The sequence below is a fragment of the Ptiloglossa arizonensis genome, chromosome 5, assembly GCF_051014685.1.
Source record: "Ptiloglossa arizonensis isolate GNS036 chromosome 5, iyPtiAriz1_principal, whole genome shotgun sequence".
NCBI classification, from domain to species: Eukaryota; Metazoa; Arthropoda; class Insecta; order Hymenoptera; family Colletidae; genus Ptiloglossa; species Ptiloglossa arizonensis.
Window position 1 is genome coordinate 10,441,382 of NC_135052.1, and position 18,724 is coordinate 10,460,105.

At 42.6% G+C, this 18,724-nt stretch overlaps 1 protein-coding gene across 4 annotated transcripts in view; it reads right to left on the bottom strand.

Moving 5' to 3' along the window:
• The window catches only part of Didum (dilute class unconventional myosin), a 28,141-nt gene that overhangs the window by 2,639 nt on the left and 6,778 nt on the right, over positions 1-18,724 (bottom strand). For 3 of the 4 annotated variants that reach the window (XM_076313053.1, XM_076313052.1, XM_076313051.1), the window contains 18 exons: positions 12,022-12,446; positions 10,663-10,963; positions 8,950-9,267; positions 7,752-8,240; positions 7,462-7,668; positions 6,761-6,883; positions 6,365-6,663; positions 5,057-5,675; positions 4,764-4,955; positions 4,337-4,699; positions 3,944-4,243; positions 3,740-3,845; positions 2,901-3,087; positions 2,186-2,384; positions 2,017-2,110; positions 1,799-1,852; positions 1,466-1,636; positions 96-1,054 (listed from right to left, as the gene is read on the bottom strand). In XM_076313053.1, the coding sequence (XP_076169168.1) occupies positions 96-1,054; positions 1,466-1,636; positions 1,799-1,852; positions 2,017-2,110; positions 2,186-2,384; positions 2,901-3,087; positions 3,740-3,845; positions 3,944-4,243; positions 4,337-4,699; positions 4,764-4,955; positions 5,057-5,675; positions 6,365-6,663; positions 6,761-6,883; positions 7,462-7,668; positions 7,752-8,240; positions 8,950-9,267; positions 10,663-10,963; positions 12,022-12,446 (5,406 nt within the window). The remainder of the gene's footprint in view (positions 1-95; positions 1,055-1,465; positions 1,637-1,798; positions 1,853-2,016; positions 2,111-2,185; positions 2,385-2,900; positions 3,088-3,739; positions 3,846-3,943; positions 4,244-4,336; positions 4,700-4,763; positions 4,956-5,056; positions 5,676-6,364; positions 6,664-6,760; positions 6,884-7,461; positions 7,669-7,751; positions 8,241-8,949; positions 9,268-10,662; positions 10,964-12,021; positions 12,447-18,724) is intronic. The other variant, XM_076313054.1, reaches the window with a different exon arrangement.

Genomic DNA, 18,724 nt, shown 5'->3' on the forward strand with positions numbered 1-18,724 from the left:
GTTTAGTGTCCTTCCTATCGATGTAAATTATCAATAATACGTATCGAACAATTACGTAAAACCGTAAACGAAATAGAAAAATTTTGGGGACTTACTTGCTCGTTGTTCTCACCCCGCTCGCTCAGCTTGGCTTTTACGTTTTTGATAAACGAGACTGGCACGCGTGTCTCGAAATCGTCGGCGGGTGTGTACAAATTCAAAATTTTCACTATTTGATTGGCGGTTAATTTGTTACACATCTCGCATACCGCGTTCACGTCCTCGTCCGTTTTACGAGCTTGTAGAAGCTGTGCAGCCTGGATGATCGGTTGAAGCGCTTCCGAGGCTGGCTCTAATTCCCGGTCCCTTCCCCATTGCTCTAGATGGCTTAAATTGTACCTTATCTGCATACCCTTTGTCCAGTGACAGAGCTCGTTCCTCAGGAGCAAATTATTCAGAGCACTGGCGCACATGAAATAGAAAAGCTGCTTGAAGAGCTGCACTACGATCTCGAGATCGACGCCATGGAACTGGAGGGTTTTGTAGACGGACGAGAGCTCATCGAGAAGTTTGTTGAGTTTCTGTTTCGTTGATTCTGGTTCCTCTCCCATGGACGAGGACCGAGGTCGGCCGGGTTTGTTCGTGTTCAAGCCGGTTATGGCCTCGTGTTCCAGAAGAGCAGGCACCGTCAGAGCTTGAATCCTCTCCTTGAAGCTCGTCACGATGTTATTGAAGATCCACAACGCCACGTTGCTCAACACGACTCGGTACTCGCTCAAATCGAAATTCCTGAGACACTGTTCGTTCTGTCGCGGTGTGTTCTCGATCTGGAACGGTTTGTCACCGGAGTACTGTTTCATACTGTGCAACAACCTCAGTGTATTGCTGAGCCAGAGCACGCTCGAATCGAAATCCTCGCGTTTCTTCACCACGCGTTTCACAGCGTTGAGGTAGCCCGTTAGTATCAATCGAACTTTCGTGTCATCGTTTATGCAATCTGTGTGCCTGATACACATGAAGAGGATGTACGCCGGCAGACCAGGAAGCAACGTCACCGCGACCCTGGGTTTTAAGTCTGCGAAAAATTGTCGTAGCTCAGAACCAGTTTGAAACATTTGTAATCGTTCGCGCGAGTCTACGTACACCTGTTTGGTATAGTATGAAAATCCAAAATGAAGAAGGTTTTATGTTGTGCAATAGGAAACTAACGAAATATTAATATACATTGCGATGGAAAATCTTTTTCCTAGGTATTCTTCAATATACCTGTATTACACCTGTATACATCTGTTTCATTGTTGTTTTGCATTCGTCGAGCTTAATAGACAGTATCACTTTGTTCAAAGTTCCTCTCGTTCCACTGGCAAACGATACCTACGGGATTATCGAAACTCTTATGTCACCCGTAATATTGTAATTTATACTCGCTCGTGTAGGCGTACGTAGACTCCTGCGATCGATTAAACATTTTATCGATCGAATTTACCGATAACTAGATGACGTATTATTATGTTAATGTCCTCCTTCCTGCACTCGAACATGCCCTCGTAGTCCCTCTCCTTCTTTCGAACGATTGGCATGTTACTTCCTCTATCTCCCGAAGTACCATTGGAAGACGTTATCGTAGGATCGCACGTAGGTTCCGCGTTATCTAGCACTGCAAAGTAAGAAACGTTAAACCATTCGAATCCTATTTTGTCGTTTGGATAGATTTTCGAGCTTCGTCGCGAACAAACTGTGATTGTTGATTCATGAGCTAGGGTGAGTTATGGCCTGTGTAAAGTGCGATGAAGATATAAACACTGGACCATGCACTCACCGGCGCTCCTTGAATTATATTGTCGATCCTTATGTTCCTTATCGTCTCCCTCATCTTCGAAAGCATTGAAATGTTATAAAATTTTAATACCGTATTTCTCGAACCACGTTGTTCCGCTACACCATGATTCTTGCGTCAGGTGTTTGCGAAGGCCGATTAAATAATTATTCTTGTTTCGTTATTAATTTTTCAACGACGTACGGTATGTATATACTCACAGCCTGCATCTCGGAGACGTTTCGCCAGTATTTTGCATTGTTTCTTGAATTTCCGGCACTCCTCTGCTATTTTGTCAAATTTCTCTTGCAGTTCCTGCAATTCGATGTAATTGTTAAAAAGAAAGAACATTTTTCCGATATTCTGTAGTAAGATTCGCGCGATTTTTACCAAATTTTCGGACGTTAGTCGGGCAATTTCGTGTTGCATGTAGGCCTCTGTTTGAGTCTGCGGCGATTTGCTCAGGTTCACGGACAACAGTTTGTGTTGTTTCTCAATTTCCTCCTGTAACCTGTCGATTTCCGCCCGCCATTCGTTTCGTTGCTCCCGCCATCCTTTTTCTTTCATTTGAATCTCGTCCTCCAATTGCCTTCGGAACGAGGTGGAAACAAACAAAAAAATCATTTAACGCGCCGCGAAATTCGTCAATTGATACGAGACTTGTTCAATCGAAAGAAATGTGAAAATTTCGAATACTTTCGGCTATTTCATAACCGGAATACCCTTGAAATTGAGAACATTATTAATAAGTATTAATAATGTACTAACACTTGACAAGTATTCAACGATTGGGATTCCTTTGGCGTATAATCGTATATTTAGCGTCAAAAAAAAAAAAGAAAGAAAGTAAGAAAGAAAAGAAAACAGAATTTAGCGTATATACTGATTTGTCTCGATTGAACAGTATAAGGATCGTTAAATGAGACCGCCGACTATTCGCGGGCAAAGTATCTTCTCAACTCACTCTCCTCTTGAGGCCTTTCGCTTTGTCTTAACACTACTGAAAATCGAAGTGCATGCACAAACGACAAAACGACGATTAGTCACGGTGCTCTCAATCACGTGAAGAAAAACGTGGCTCACGCCCCGGGAATTCTCGATTTACCTGTTGATCTTTTTCTGCGTCTCGAACGCGAGCACCAGTTCTCCGTCCTCGTTTATGATGTCCACGTCCCGACCGTAATTCGAGCCTAAGCTCTTCATTCTCCGTGTATTATCGGCCAACACGCTGTGCAGCTGAATGCATTCTTCCCTTCTTCTCTCGAGCTCCTCCTGAAGCGCGTCGAATTGTCCTGGAATGGCAAATTATTTATCGCACTCACTTCGCCATATTCGTTTCGCGAGACGCGGGTTTCGAAGGATGATGATTACGTGATCAAAATGACACATCAAATAAATCACTCAATTTTGCTGCAATGCTTTTTATTGTTTACAATTATTATAAACAATAACACGAAGAGGTGCGTTCAACTTCGAAGCGTTCTACGTACGCAGAGTGTCCCGCGATTTGCACATACGAAGTCTCGTGTAAAAAGGAAAAGAAAGAAAAATTTCATCGTATACTTTCGATCAATTTGTAAACGAAAAATCGCATTATTTTGGACAACGCCGCGATTTACGAGACACTCTGCGTACAAAGCGGGAAATGTTTCATCGTCAATGTAAATCGCGATACGTTGAGTCAGCGTGCGTGAATTACACACAAAGGGTGCGGAAGCGAAATAATCCACGAATGTGCAGTGTATGTGTGCGTGTTATACAAAAATCCAGTTTCGGTTTACGAGGATACAATGCGAGTGAGAAGAAAGGAAAGAAAATTAGCAAACGATTTGTACACGCTTCTCGAAGCGAGCTCAAGCGAACGAAACGAAGAAAAGCAAACTTACAGAAATCGATGAAATACATATTGAAAGAACTCTTTACTCAGGATTATTATCAATTTACCCATAAGACTCTGTTGTGCACCTGGCAGCCCTGCCGAGGACACGCTTTTCCTCAGCGTGCATAAATCTTTCTTCAGCTGAGCGTTCTCCATTTCGAGTTCCTGAAGCTGCGAGCAAAGAGTTCAGAGCGTTAGCGTTCGTTACGATTGATTGTAACCGCGATCGGATAAACTTTCTACGATTACTTGAAACGAGTAAATATTACTTTGAACGAGTCTTGCGTCCTCGAGGTCTCTTCGGGATTGTCGCGCTCCAAATCCTCCACCATCCTGATCAATCTTCCTTTTTCTTTCTCAACGTCCTTCAATTTCTGTTGAAGTTTCAGGACCAGACCGATGTCCACGGGGGCGTGGGCCGGTCCGTTGGTCTCCGCGGGCGATTTATGCGATTGCACCTCTCCGTCGGGTGGACTCTCCGATCGTTGTTGATTCCAATCGATCGTCTCCACTCGTGAATAGGCGGTAGACGAGGGAGCTGTCGATCGTACCGATCCGTAACCCAAATCCTTCGAAATTACACGGGAATGAAAATTGGCGCGCGTTACGAACAAGAACGTAAATACTTCGAACCGATTGAAAGAAACGAGAAACGATCTTACGATATTCAGATCATCCGGCGGCAGTTCCGTGGAGACGATTTGTCCGCTGCTGCTGGAAGCGTTGCTCAGCGAACGCGAATGCGCCGGAACGTGCGTCGTGAGCTTCTGTTCCAAAAGTTCCGCGTGTTGCTCGAGTTCGTGATACTCTTTCAACAGTCTCTGATAAGCACCGCGATCCTGATCCTGATCCAGCAGGAGTAGATCCTTCTCTTGCTCCAATCGGTGCTTCAAGTTCTCCTCGGCGCCCCGTTGGTTGTTCTTCAGTTTCTCGTTGGCCACCGAGAGTTCCTTTCGCAACTTGTCGATCTGCCCTTGAAGCTTCTCGTTCTCGTGTTGTTTTTCCAGATTGCTTCTCTCCTTGTCCTAACCGAAACACATCGAATTCAATACCAAAAATTCCTTTCAATTTTCGAACTCGACCAGCTACCTGCAAGATGTCCATTTTTTCGTCCCTCTCGTGCCTCACTGTGTCCTGAATCTTCTCCAGTTCTTTCTCCTTCTCCAGTAGCGCGATGTTCAATTTCTTATTCTCGACCTCCACCGTCTTCAACGTTTCAAGCTTGTGTTTCAAGTCGATCATTTCGTTCTGAACGTTCTTCAATCCTTGATTCTCTCTTGCCTAAAAAAAGAAAAGAAAAATAACGGATGAGAAATTACGTGTTCTCGTGATCGACTCTACGAAGAATTCGAGTTAAACAACAACGTGAGAACGAAACACACGAGTTCGGTGATCTTTTGCTGCAACGTGATGATCTTCTTCTCCAGTCCTTTGTTCAACGATTTCACGTGCTCCACGCTTCTCGCCTCGGCCTTCAATCTTCTGAACATCTTCTTCGCTAGGTACCTTCTGACGGAGGACTGGACGATAACGATGTCCCTCAATTTTTGTTTGCACGCCATTCTCACGAGGTATCCTCGAGCGAATCGTTGTATTACGGTCGCGGCGGCGTTGTCCTTCATCAACTCGTACTTCTTACGCGCCATTTTGCCTCTCCCGTACGTCTGGATGCCAATAATTGTGCGCTTTATCTTGAGGTACCGACGCCTCTTCAGCCAACCTTTCACGTGAGCTTGAATCTTTATTGCAGCTCTTTCCTCCCTCACTGCTCGAGCTTTCTGTCTGGCGATGTAACCCCTGCCGTACCTTTGAAGACCGAGCACCGCTTGTCGTATCTTTCTATACCTGTTACGACATATCAGACCGCGTACTGTCTTCTGCATCATGATGCAGGCATCACGTTGTCGTTCCGCCCTCAGCTTCTCCAAATAGGCTACTTGACCGGCTCGAAACAGTACCTTCGTCTTACCGAATTTGAATTTGTCCTCGTCCTTGATATACCTGAAGAGTTTCGATTTCAATTCATCACAGGTTTCGTAACTGAACACGTTCAAACGCAGGGGTTCAAGAACTCGAAGGAGAACAGTACACTTTTTCGCACGTTCGATAATTTACCTCCTTCTCTAGACCGGAATAAACGTAATCACAAATTCAATGAAAATAATCAACTTTACTCCGTCGTTGTATTTTCCTGGAACCGATACCAGTGGATCGGTTAGAATCTACCGATGAAAACGAGTCTAAACACGACCCTGATCAGACTATTTTTAATTTTACTATTTCGAAATTTCTTATTTCTCGTTATAATTGGAAATAGTCCAAACGACGTCGTGTGCATCGAAGGTACAACGAAAAGCATACAAGATTCATTTTCGTATTCGTTTTGGTAAAATTGGAACCGGTCCGAACGACGTCGCGTACAACGAAAAGCGTACAAAATTCATTTTCGTATTCGTTCTTGTTTTCCGAAAGAGAGAAAGAAACTGGAAATCGATCGATTTCTGGAACGAAAACTCGAGCCAGCCCGAATAATCGAAATGTCGGGGAATCGGTTTCGCGTCGATTCAGCACGTCGGACGAACGTAATTCAAACGAAAGAATACGTAAACGACATCGAGTTCTCGACGATCAAATATTATATTTGACACCCTGCACGAACACTTGAAAGAATTACAGGTAGGTTGACCAACCTTGCCAATATGCGTCTGCAGGTTTCTTTGAGATCGTCGCGTCGTATATCCTTGAATTTGCACAGGGATCTGTACCTAAGGAAGAATTCACCGTAGGTTCTCTGACTTGGGAATCCGGCCGCGGATATTCTGATTGTCTCCAGTACACCGCAAGCTCGTAATTGTTGCACCGCGCGAACTGGGTTGTACTCGAAAGCTTCCTTTGTATCGTTCGGTTTAATGCAGCGCACGTAATGCGGAGTGGTCGCGTTTAACGTCGCCATCAGCATATTCAAAGAATCACGGAACTGCGATCCTACCTATGGATTTCGTGCGTCGAGATATAAATTTGATTTCCTCGCGTGCGCGGCTCGCTTGAACGTTACCAGCGACATTTTTCACTTGGAGGAAATTTACCGTTTTCTTGTTTTGCTTGGGCGTGTTCACCAGTGGCTTCTGAGCGAAGATTTTCACTCTCACGTTCGACGGTACGGCGAGCTTCGGGTCCTCCTCGCTGAACAACTTCTTCAACAGTTTATTCTGAAACGATAAACGACGCTGGATTTTCGATCGGACGGAACAAACCGTGCACACGCTGGGACAGTGAACATAAATAATAGCCCGTGGCGGTAACGTTCCATTCAAAGCCGATACTAAATTTCGTTAACGCGACATGTATCGATTTTGTAATCTTTCGCGGTATCTCTGTTGCACGATAAACGTAAAATGTTCCGTTATCTTTTGCTTTAGATTTTTTCATCGATAAATACACCGAAGGGGGACTCGGAATATAGGATCGAAGCGTTTAATTACACTGTCCAACACGAACTTTTGTTTGCAATATCCATTGGGCGATGCCCGTAGAATTTCTCGATCTGAACACAAATCCGTAAACAGAATTGCTCTGTCGCTTTCGATGTTCAAAATATTTCAAGTTTCGTAAAAACGTCGAAAATTTGTTATCGAGAAAAACTCAACCTGGATCCCCCGGGCTGGTAGATATTGCAAAATGGAAGTTAAAAATTTGTTGGACAGGGTTATCGTTCGAGCCATTATTTATGCACTTGTTCTCGTGGAATAAGTAGCAAGATACGTTGTATCGAATCTACTTTACGCACATCTCCGTTTCGTAGCACGTCAACCTGCTCCTCGATAACAGTGTCTCGATTCTTCTCCAAGAAACCGATCGTCTCGTACTGCACCAGATCGGCGAAATGATGGATCAGGAAAGCGGAGGTACCGAATCGTGGCTTCTCAAAATGTTTCGATTTGCCGCATTTGGCGTAAAGTTTCTCTGCCCAGGAACTGTCCGAACCTTTCGGCATCTGTCGTTAAAAGCAGACTGGTTAATAATCGCGCGGAACGGTTTCTTCGAACGATCGGTAATACACGATGAAAGTTAACTGACTCTGCACTCCTCGTCCAACAGGTCCAAGATACCCAGCTTCGTTTCGATGAGGTCGATACAGGGCTGATTGTCATAGAAGTCGATGAAGGTCCACTCGATCTCCTCCCGTAGGTACTCCTCCTGCTCTAGCTTGAACACGTGTTGGTTAAACTGCTGTTGAAGTTTCTCGTTCGCGTAATTTATACAGAACTGTTCGAACGAATTGATCTCGAACGTCTCGAAACCGTAAATGTCGAGTACACCGATGAAGCATTGCGGCTTGTTCTTCGATTGCAAGGAATTATTGATACCAGCCACGATCCAAGCGAACAGCTCCGCGTAAATGTGTTTCGCCAGGGCATCCCTGGCCCCGATCGCCTGTTCCACGTTTATCGGTTTCAGAAACACCTCTCTCATCGAGACGATTTTCTTATGGCACAGCCATTTTCGCATCGCGTTCACCTCGGTGCCTAACAATTCGCAAATCGTCAACAGATGTCTGTCCGACGGCTGCAAAATGAAGCAAACAGGTGTCAAAGAGACAGCTAAGAAAAGATACGATTCACGGAACGCAAAAGTAACATTTAGGGAAGTGTACGCTCTGATTTAACGTAACGTGGTAAAACGGTAGATCACTATTTGTAGATAGGTGTTGAAGAGACAATTGAGAAAAGATAGGATTCACGGAACGCAAAAGTAACATTCAGGAGAGTGAATACTATGATTTGACGTAACGTGGTAAAACGGTAGATCACTGTTTGTAGATTAATATTGTAGATCACTATTTGTAGACAGGTGTTAAAGAGACAGTTAAAGAAAAGATAGAATGAACATTTAGGACAGTCAACGCACGATAGGATTCACGAAACGCAAAAGTAACATTTAGGACAGTCAACGCATCGATCTAACGTAACGTGGTAAAACGTTAGGTCATTATTCGTAGATTACAATCGTTCAGATTCCATATGTTACGATAGTAGAATTTGCTAGAGATAATTTTTGAATGCATTGTCATTCATCGATACTATATTTTAAGTCGATATCTTTCGTTCAGACCATCGTCAAAGCCTAAACGAGGTCGAAACTATATGTCGGTGTTAACATTGATCGCACGAAACTGATCGATTAAAATGAAATTAACGATTAACAGATAGTCAGAGAACGTGTACGTCGAATGTTGGTACGTTTGTCAAGCGAATATAAAAGAGTGTATATTTACAGAGATGTAGCTGCCCTCGGCGTCGCTCTCGTTGTTCGAATTCTGAGCTTCTGCACTTCGTATATCAACATTTCCTAGGTGCATTATGGCCGCTAAAATACGAAGCATGTCGTCCTGCTGTTTGGACGTGAATCCGAGCATGGTGAGCGCGTTTATCGTTTCGTCGAAACACGCCAGGTCCTCCACGCCGTCTATCACCGGATTATTTCCTTGTTTCAGGTAGTGAAAATCATTCTGATGGCCTAAATGCAAGTGAGGATGACGTCTCGCGGCTGCGCACATTTGGTAAAAGATGTGGTAATTCCTTTCCTCGTTTGCCTAGAGAATCGCTCGATTTATAAATTCGTTTCGTACGGTTGCACGGATAATGAACGCTCGCACGGCCGTCGACGGGTTTTTACACAAATTACGGTTGCAATAATCGTGAAGATACCCGATCGGTTATCTGGATATATAATTTATATATCTACATAGACAATTATATCGTAAAGAAGACGATTACTTAGATTTCTTTTAGAGATTTTTCATTTTTCTTAAAAGGGACAGCAACTTTTACGAATCGTAAACACAGTTTACGCGTTCCACTCTTCTCGCCACTATAGAATGGCAATTACTTATGCAATTTACGAAACGAAATTATTTGCATTTTATATATTTTTGAAAGTACGGCTCAGAGAACCGATACCGAAAAGAACGCGTAAAGTGGATTCGAAAATAGATGGAATTGTATACATAACCGTATAGACCAGTGGTCACCAACCAGGTACTATGTAAATCTTATGGTTCTCGGTGAAGTATTGTCGAAATATTGGAATTTTTGTACGTATACGCGCAAATTTAAATAATAAAATGACAAGACAGGTGAACATTTCTTTGAAATAAAGAAACAATGCTTTCGTACATAGTACTATATGCAATGTGGTAAAAGTAGGAGTAGAAAAAGTTTTACCGTTGAATTAATTTCACAATTTATTTCTCAACGCGTTTGCTACTGGTATTCTTACGTTGGAAAAGCGGGTACCACAGACCACGGTTATATTTGTATAATTTTATTTAACGTAGCGCGTGCTTTCAACTATCCACACATGCGGTGCATTAAATAGGCCAACTGAATATACCGAATAACGTGTCACACGTAATGCGACTCTGGTATATAGTTCATATTTCATTTGTTCTACGAACATGAAATAGAGAATTTTCGGTGTCATACATTCACATTTATGCGATATATTATGGTCTTGAACCGAACTCGACGTGTCATACGTATGCAAGCGTGGTAGCGAACGTATTAATAATTATTATGTATGAAAATTGAACGAAGAAGTAACAAAACTTACAGAATTATCTACGAAAGTAAAAAAGTTTACTCGGTGTTTTCTTTGTGTATTTATTATAACTTTTATCACAAATCAAACCCCCTTTGGATTGTAAAATGCTCATCTTAGAGGTTGCATCCTTTACCTTGATCTATTATTAGATCATTATGTATGAAAATTGAACAAAGAAGTAATACAACTTGCAGAATTATCTACAAATGTCAAAAAGTTTACTCGGTGTTTTCTTTGTGTACTTATTACAACTTTTATTACAAATCAAACCCCCTTTGGATTGTAGTGTCCTTCTTAGGAGTTGCATCCTCTATTTTGAGAAACAGTGATCTAGAAAGATCCACCGACAGCCGTGCGAGCATTAAATGTTTATCGATTGGCATACCTGAAAAACGACTCTCGACTTTTCCAGAAGGTACGTTCTCATGCTGGCCCCCGTTATGTGGTAATATTTGTTAAATTGAATTTCGATGAACTTGCCGAACCTCGAGGAATTATCGTTCCTCGTTGTCTTCGCGTTACCGATCGCCTCCATGATCGGCAAAGAAGCGAGAACCTTTTTCTCGACCTGTGTTTCTGTCGTTGAACCGCCAACAGTGGCGAAATATCGCATCGTGTATTTCGCGGAGACCGTCTTTCCGGCGCCTGACTCGCCGGAAACGATGATGGATTGATCGTGGGCCTCCCTGAGTTCACGTTACAATACGTAAAAATCATTTACCTAAAAGTTTCTCGCAAGTGGGGACTGTGAACTGTTAGACACCGATGAAATTTCGCAGAAAGTTGCCTATTAATTTTTGCTAGTTTTAGATTCGAAGAGATAAACCACCCCTCGTATGACTGAATAATTCTGAAATTATTACAAAAGGTATCGAGAAACATTTCGAACGAATGTTGTTCCACAGGTCTGTGAAAAGTACAATTTATTTGAAATATTTTCGATATCTTTTCTAATTTAAGTGTTATCCGGGAGTTAATAAATTGGGTCAGATTCATATCGTATGCAATAAAGCAACTGTAACACTTTGACGGCCGTTGTCGCGTACACGTGATTTTACTCACTCAACGTATATCACTTTGCGTCGTTTGTTTATTACAATATCTACGTTTACATTTTTTTCACGATAATATCCCGAACACCCTCGTGCGCCTTACTTTGCTCTACAAATATCAGAAAAGTGTTCAGCAAGGTGTCTCGTGTCGGTAGTACGTTTCAAATCGTTCATCGTTCGCCTGGAAACGATTTATTCTACTTACACTGTTCATTGATTGACAAATTCGTTAAAATTGACACAAAACCACGATTCTCGAGGATAACGGTAAAATATGTACCGATTTTTTCTTTGACTTCTTTCCGATTTTAAGAGCAATACGTTATATTTCATTTAAGATCGATCAAAACGTTTAGAATAAAGTCTACACCGTTTCGAAGTTAATAATTTCAAATACTCGAGTAAACAACCACAAACGAACTTATATAATACATTGGATCGTTCGGAAAGTCGTCTCGCTTTTTTTTTCGGTGAAAATGAAACACGATTTTTTCAGAGCGTACAAACATTTTGCTAAATTATACATTCTCCATTTTGGAGAACGAAACGACTTTCCGAAAACCCCGATATTATTCCACGATATTCACGAAACGGCGATATTCAAATATTTTCGGACCGAATGACACGTTTGGAAGCTAGAGGAAGACCGTCAAAGTGTTGGGATGAAAAATTGTGAAAAGATGGACTTGAACCTTTCCAATTTCGTGTAAGCCTCCTCGGCGACTGCGAATATATGAGGCTCCAGGTCGCCCATCGCTTGACCTCTGTACGCCCAGATCGTGTCATTTCCGTAAATGGGTAGCTCATTGTACGGATTGAAGGCGACCAAAACGATGCCGCAGTACGTGTAAATGCAATGTCGTTGGAAACGTATCTGGAGATTGTAGAGGACGGCCGGTTCGTGAAGAAACGACAACGACGTCAAATTATTCTCTCCGATGAGTATGTCGGGGTTCCTCAGGGGCGGTAGGTTGACGTCCGATTTTATTTCCAGAGTCTTCGTCTGATTCGAATCGTCCGTACGGACCCTCAACGTCCGCTGGTTTAGCTTGTAATCCTCCAGGAGCACCGCGCCTTCCCAGACCTTTTCTGGATGTGGTACCCATACTCTACCACCCTGGAGAACATAGTTGCTTCTTCAACGATCGTGTCTTAACGTTTACCTACAAGTCAAGGGGTTATGTACAGTAATCCACGCTGGTACCGCACCGATATTCTCCCCCGTGTGGAGGACACGGAGTGATCCACTGCCACTGCGTTCTTGTTCATTCAACCGGAGCGATTCGATAGCCACGGCCGAGAACGATTCTTATCTGAATCATCGTCGACGAAGATTAAAATTTTCATGCTTGTCGTTATACCTCCGTACGATCATTATCAACGAGTCGGTGATGTTTGCCCGATGTAAATGAGTCCAAACACGGCCTCGTACGGACCAGTTTTAATCGCGCGTTGTGCGAATCGCTTTTTAAAAAATTCGCAAACGCGTATTGTCGAAAGTGGACGGAACTGGGTCGTGTTTGGGCTCGTTCTCGACGAGTAATTTCACGCCGATACATAGGTAATTTCCACGCGCGGATACAACGTCAAGTGTAAAAATGAAAATTTTCGTTACCGGAATGACTCAACCGCGCGCATGTCTTATCGCTCTCGATTGCCGACAGTTGAACACAGCTTGTCGAGACTCATCCGTTGTTGCTCCGTCTTGCTCGCTTTCGAGACGCTTCGTTCGCTCTCCTTCTTAAACGGCGCGTATATGGTTCGCGGTCCGAGATAACAAAAAAAAAAAAAGAAAAGAAAAACAGGTCGATTGTTGAAACGAAACCTCTACCTTCCCCGGACGTATCGAAACGAGTGCAACGTTTACAGAAACGCATCGACCTTGAAAAATGCAACACTCATCGAAGCCACAACGAAACCAGTTTTTCGAGAGAGGAATAGTAAAAACTTTTTCAATATTTTTTCCTTACCGTTGTTACACCAGTTCTACAATACGAAGCACCAAGCCTGTAATCGTGGTTCTACATTCGAAACACATTTTTCAACGATGCAAACGAGCTCTTGCGAGTTAATTACTCAGCATCTAATTCTCCTTCTTTTGAAAAGATGACCCGCTTTTTCATATATATATATATATATATATTTTTTTTCTTCTTCTTTTGCGAGTGGCACTACGCATGAAAATGAGGTCGGCAATACAGCCATATCGATTTCCACGTCGAGTGCGCCAAATCGGGATTGGTTATCGTGTTAACTGTTATTACTTCTTCGCCACGAACAGGGAAACGCGTCCCACCGCAAAACACGACCACAATATCGGAATCCAGAAGGCGGAATGAATCGAAAATCGTTAGCCCGCGAGTAATTTTCGCCTAGTTAAATACACGTATCGGTGTTCCCGTAGAGACGATTTTACGTGCGAAACGAACACCAGAGAACTCGAATTTTTTCGTTAGGGGACAAAGGTATCGCTTAACGGTATCCGCGAAGTTGTACTTCGACACGAGCCGGTATAATACAAACCTGGCACGAAACGCCAAAATGTACTGTTACCGAGCACAACGTCGGGACAGAAGGATTACGTGATCTGAACGAATATCGAGCAACGGTAAAGTTCAATGTTTCCTCGTATTTTTTCCTTCCCACGCTGTTCCCTCTTTTCCATGTTACATTTCTGGCAAAGAGCTGGTTGGAAAGACCGCTCGAAGGTAGAGAAATTTAAGCATTACGGTCTTCGAGCGGGACAGCGATACGCTCGCAATAGGTGAGTCAACTATGCTTAGAACGATGTGAAAAGTAGCCCTGAACTCTCACGATCCAATCTTGTATGTCAAGTATTACGTAAGACACTGGTTGAAGGACACTAAGAGCGAAAAATAAAAAGAGACGAATTTACCGAGTCGCCGATAGTTTCGATTACACGTAGTTTCGACAATTCTCTACGTGTACTCGACAAATTTAATTAACGCGACGTGGTAACGAGCAAGGTAACGGGCGTTCGTTAAAGCAATTTCGAATCGCGTTTCGTCGCGATCGAGGACCATCTGCCGAAATTCTTAACGCTCTGACGTACGATAACGAATTGTAATCGATCGGTCGGTGTGTTTATACATAACGAGAGAAGCATTAATCGAAACGGAAGCACGCTCGTTAGAGAGAATCTCGACGATTTTTAAATAGAAAATCGCGAACGTGAGTGCAATTATACGTGAATTTATTACACAAGGTATGGAATTGATCGATGAAACGAATTTATCGATAAGGTACCGTATAAAGAGTTATGTTCGTTTTGAAACAAAATTTCGAAGTTTCCTATTTGAGGACACGTGGAAACGCATTTTTGTGCATCGGTTTTGCTTCGATATCGCGCGATTTTTAACACACGAAATTGATACCTGAATAAAGTGAACTGTAATTTTTGTTAACACGTCTAAGCACCGGTATCTTACACGCAAGACGCGTCGTGACCTACAGGAAAAATATGTTTCTCGTAAAAAGATCACGTTTCCGAAATGCACGTAAAATAAACACGAGTTTGCGAGAAACAATAATTACGTGCTCGGCGGTTCAAGGAATCTACGTTTCTGGGTATCATCGCGGTAGATTTTCAATTTGAACGTTCACCGTCGAAACCGTTGCAATATCGTTGAGAAATGCTTACTAATGACACGTTACGCTCACCGTGGTTATTTTATTTTTGCGACTCGAAGGTTCGTCGATCGCTGACATTGCAACACCGAATTGCACAACTACGAACTCGCGAGTAGACGCATCTCGGTGAACGATGGAATTTCTTTACGAGGACTTTCGTAATCCCCGTTATCGAAAGAGATCGAGAGAAATGATCGATTCGATGGATCGGTGAAATAACATCGATCAAAACCGTACCGTACGGGCTCGTGTTGCATTAATTCGTAATTTCAAGTTCTTCCGCGGCGAAGTAGGCGCACACGTTCGCGATGGTCGACTTCGTTCATCGAAGCACACCGAAGAAACGGGGTTCCCATGCTTTCTACGTTACATACCAAATAACGATTACGCTCCTAAGTCTTGCACACCGAAAGGCATAGAAAAAGCGGAATCCTGCCGGGTTCCCACGCAGCTTGTTAATTGAAAAGGTGTCTAGAACGAGAGAGTGAACCGCTCGTGGTTGAGTTTACACGCGACAATCGGCGAGTCCAGAGATGAGAATACCTGACTTTCCCTTTTTTTTTTTTTTTTTTCACGAATTAATTAATGCTCGCGATCCTCTCACGATACTCGTAGATTGCGTAACCCACGATTAGCTACGCAAATTTCTCGGTTTCATTCATGAATGTTTCGTTCCTTTGCTGGTCAACATCCGAGTCGAACATGAAGTTCATGCGACGTTTACCTTTTAATTGAACTTAAGGTGAAGTCAAGAATGGATAATTCCGTGTACTTGGGAAATGAATAGATGTAACGTTATAGTTTTTCGAGTCGTAACTGTCGCCCGAGGAGAGCCAAAAAATAATTACTAACGACACTTGGGTATTAGTTACAGTTGTGTACGATCGTTGTTTTTGGACTGAAAGTATATATTTTGATAATTTATCGCCCGATAACGAATACCACCGAACGTGTAACCATTTTCTTTAATTAGATTTTCTTAATTGCTACAGAAATTCTCTTCCGTAATTTCTTAACTCGTAAGAAGAAAAGCAACTGTTTTATAACATTCACTGCAAATTATAAAGAAAGCTAGGTGAAGGTACTATTATTAGTCTATTGTTGATCAGTCATTCGCAGGAGATTGTATAGGTGTTTGAAAAGATAATGGTGTGGGTCTTGGGCATAGTTGTTCCATAAATCGAACAAAAGAATTTTACTAAAGTAACGGTTAGAATTAAAATAATTTCAATATTGAAAATAAAAAACGGAAGAAGGTATTTTAAATTAATTTTAGGCAAAATAAAAAGAATAATTGGAATCGTTATTAATATTAAATATAAAAGAAATAAATGCAATACTGTATACTATTTAAATTGTTTAATCGAAAGTAACAAGTGACGACATTGTCGCGTATCGCGCAATGTCTACAAAATATCAATATCAGGGTGCAGCTTCGATAAAATCTACAAAAATTCCTACCAAAAGAACCTATTCAATTTTCAAGCAGATTATAAACTATCACTCGCAACTATTGGCGATATCAAAAACTATATTTCTGATGAAACATAAGGAGGAGAGATATTACAAATGTGAAATATGTATTAAATAACGCTAGGCGTTAACCAAACGCCTACGATTCTATTCTAAACACCATGTATTTTTATAATTCGAATATTCGTCTCGTGCGTTCCAACGTGTTAAACTAATGCAAAAAGTGAACATTTATCGTGAAATATTCTCCGAGCTTGCAAAACGATAGTACCAGACGCAAGCTTGTATTTTTACAATTCGAACATTCGTCTCGTGCGTTCAAACGGGTTAGAACTAATGCAAAAAGTGAACATTTATCGTGAAATATACTCAGAGCTTGCAAAAGGATAGTTCCAGACGCAAGCTTGTATTTTTATAATTCGAATATTCGTATCGTGCGTTCCAACGAGTTAAACTAATGCAAAAAGTGAACATTTATCGTGAAATATACTCAGAGCTTGCAAAAGGATAGTTCCAGACGCAAGCTTGTATTTTTATAATTCGAATATTCGTATCGTGCGTTCCAACGAGTTAAACTAATGCAAAAAGTGAACATTTATCGTGAAATATTCTCCGAGCTTGCAAAACGATAGTTCCAGACGCAAGCTTGTATTTTTATAATTCGAATATTCGTCTCGTGCGTTCCAACGTGCTAAACTAATGCAAAAAGTGAACATTTATCGTGAAATATTCTCCGAGCTTGCAAAACGATAGTACCAGACGCAAGCTTGTATTTTTATAATTCGAATATTCGTCTCGCGCGTTCCAACGGGTTAGAACTAATGCAAAAAGTGAACATTTATCGTGAAATATTCTCCGAGCTTGCAAAACGATAGTTCCTGACGCAAGCTTTGACGCCTGTGTAAATGCAGTCCGTTCGCATGTTGTGTTTGAGCTTTGCCAACCGTCTACCGATCTACGGCTTCTGTCGCGTTCCACCTACGGCTCGTTTCAATCTTCGAACTATGCAACATTTTTACCACACGTTCGCCGCGCGGCATTGAAACTTCGATACCGTCCATTATGCCGGTAATAAATTAAATTTACCAGCACGCCCGAGGGCTTCGAGGATTCACCTACTTCCCGTCTTGTTATCGACTAACAATTAAAACATCCGTGACGGAGGATCCGTCACTGCGATCGAATGATTATCCATCGTTGAAAAGAATCGGGCGCCGATCGAAACCCGCGAAGAGCACCCGTTTAAATGTCCACGTGACCCGTAAAATTAAACGCTCGAAAAAGTTAAACGGAAATTACGTTCCATGGACGATTCGAACGAAGAGCCAACTCGACGAACTCGTTTTTCGAATTAGTTACGGTATTCGCGCGAAAGTAGGAAGAGGATGAAACCAGCAATCTTATCAACGGTTGCGCGGGGCCACTCGGGAATGAATCACTACCGTCACAGTTTCCTCCCAAAGAAATACAACATTGATACGGTAGCCGCGCGAGAGATTTCCGCGAAACGACTAACGCGTGCGCTCACCGGAGAGATATCTCTATTGCTATCGTGTTTCGAATCGTCGGGTGTTCATCGATCGAAATAAAACGTCGGGGAACACGGAATCCTTTCTCCCGGTGATTAAAGTCGGCGAAGTGTTAAACTGCGACGACCGCGGGTGAAATATAATCGAAATTGTTGCACGGTGTCGTGTTTCAACGTTAAAACGGAACACGGCCCGTGGTGCTCGTACGTTTACTCGCGACACTTTATGTAACATTTGCATCCATTGTCCTCCAAACTCTTACGCGTAACGTCCATCAATATTTCCACCGACTTCGTTCCCTTGGGCTTGCAAGTAATTGCACACGTGTACTATTTATACGGAAGATGAAATTCAACGAATCGTATTACCCACGTTTCGTGTCGCGAACGGTGCCGACCAATTCGAAGCGTTCTCGTGGCATCGCGCCGCACACGGATACCGCTCGACGACGACGACGTCGTCGTATTCGTCGTCGCGAGATCGATCGTTCATGGGCTCGCGTTGCTCCTGAGAAACGTGCCGTGTTCTCCGTTATTGAGAATATAACCGGGTCAAGTTTCCCGCCCATCTACGTTTCTTTACCGCGTGCGTGGAAAAAATATTGCCACCGTTGACACCGAGCTGCCTGGCTACGTGTCCCTCGCGCCCTTTCGCTCCCGGAAGTTTTCCCTTTCGTTGAACCAACAATAGTAACGGTGCCCTTCGGGAACAAGGATCTTTCCTGTGGGACAACCGAGTCACG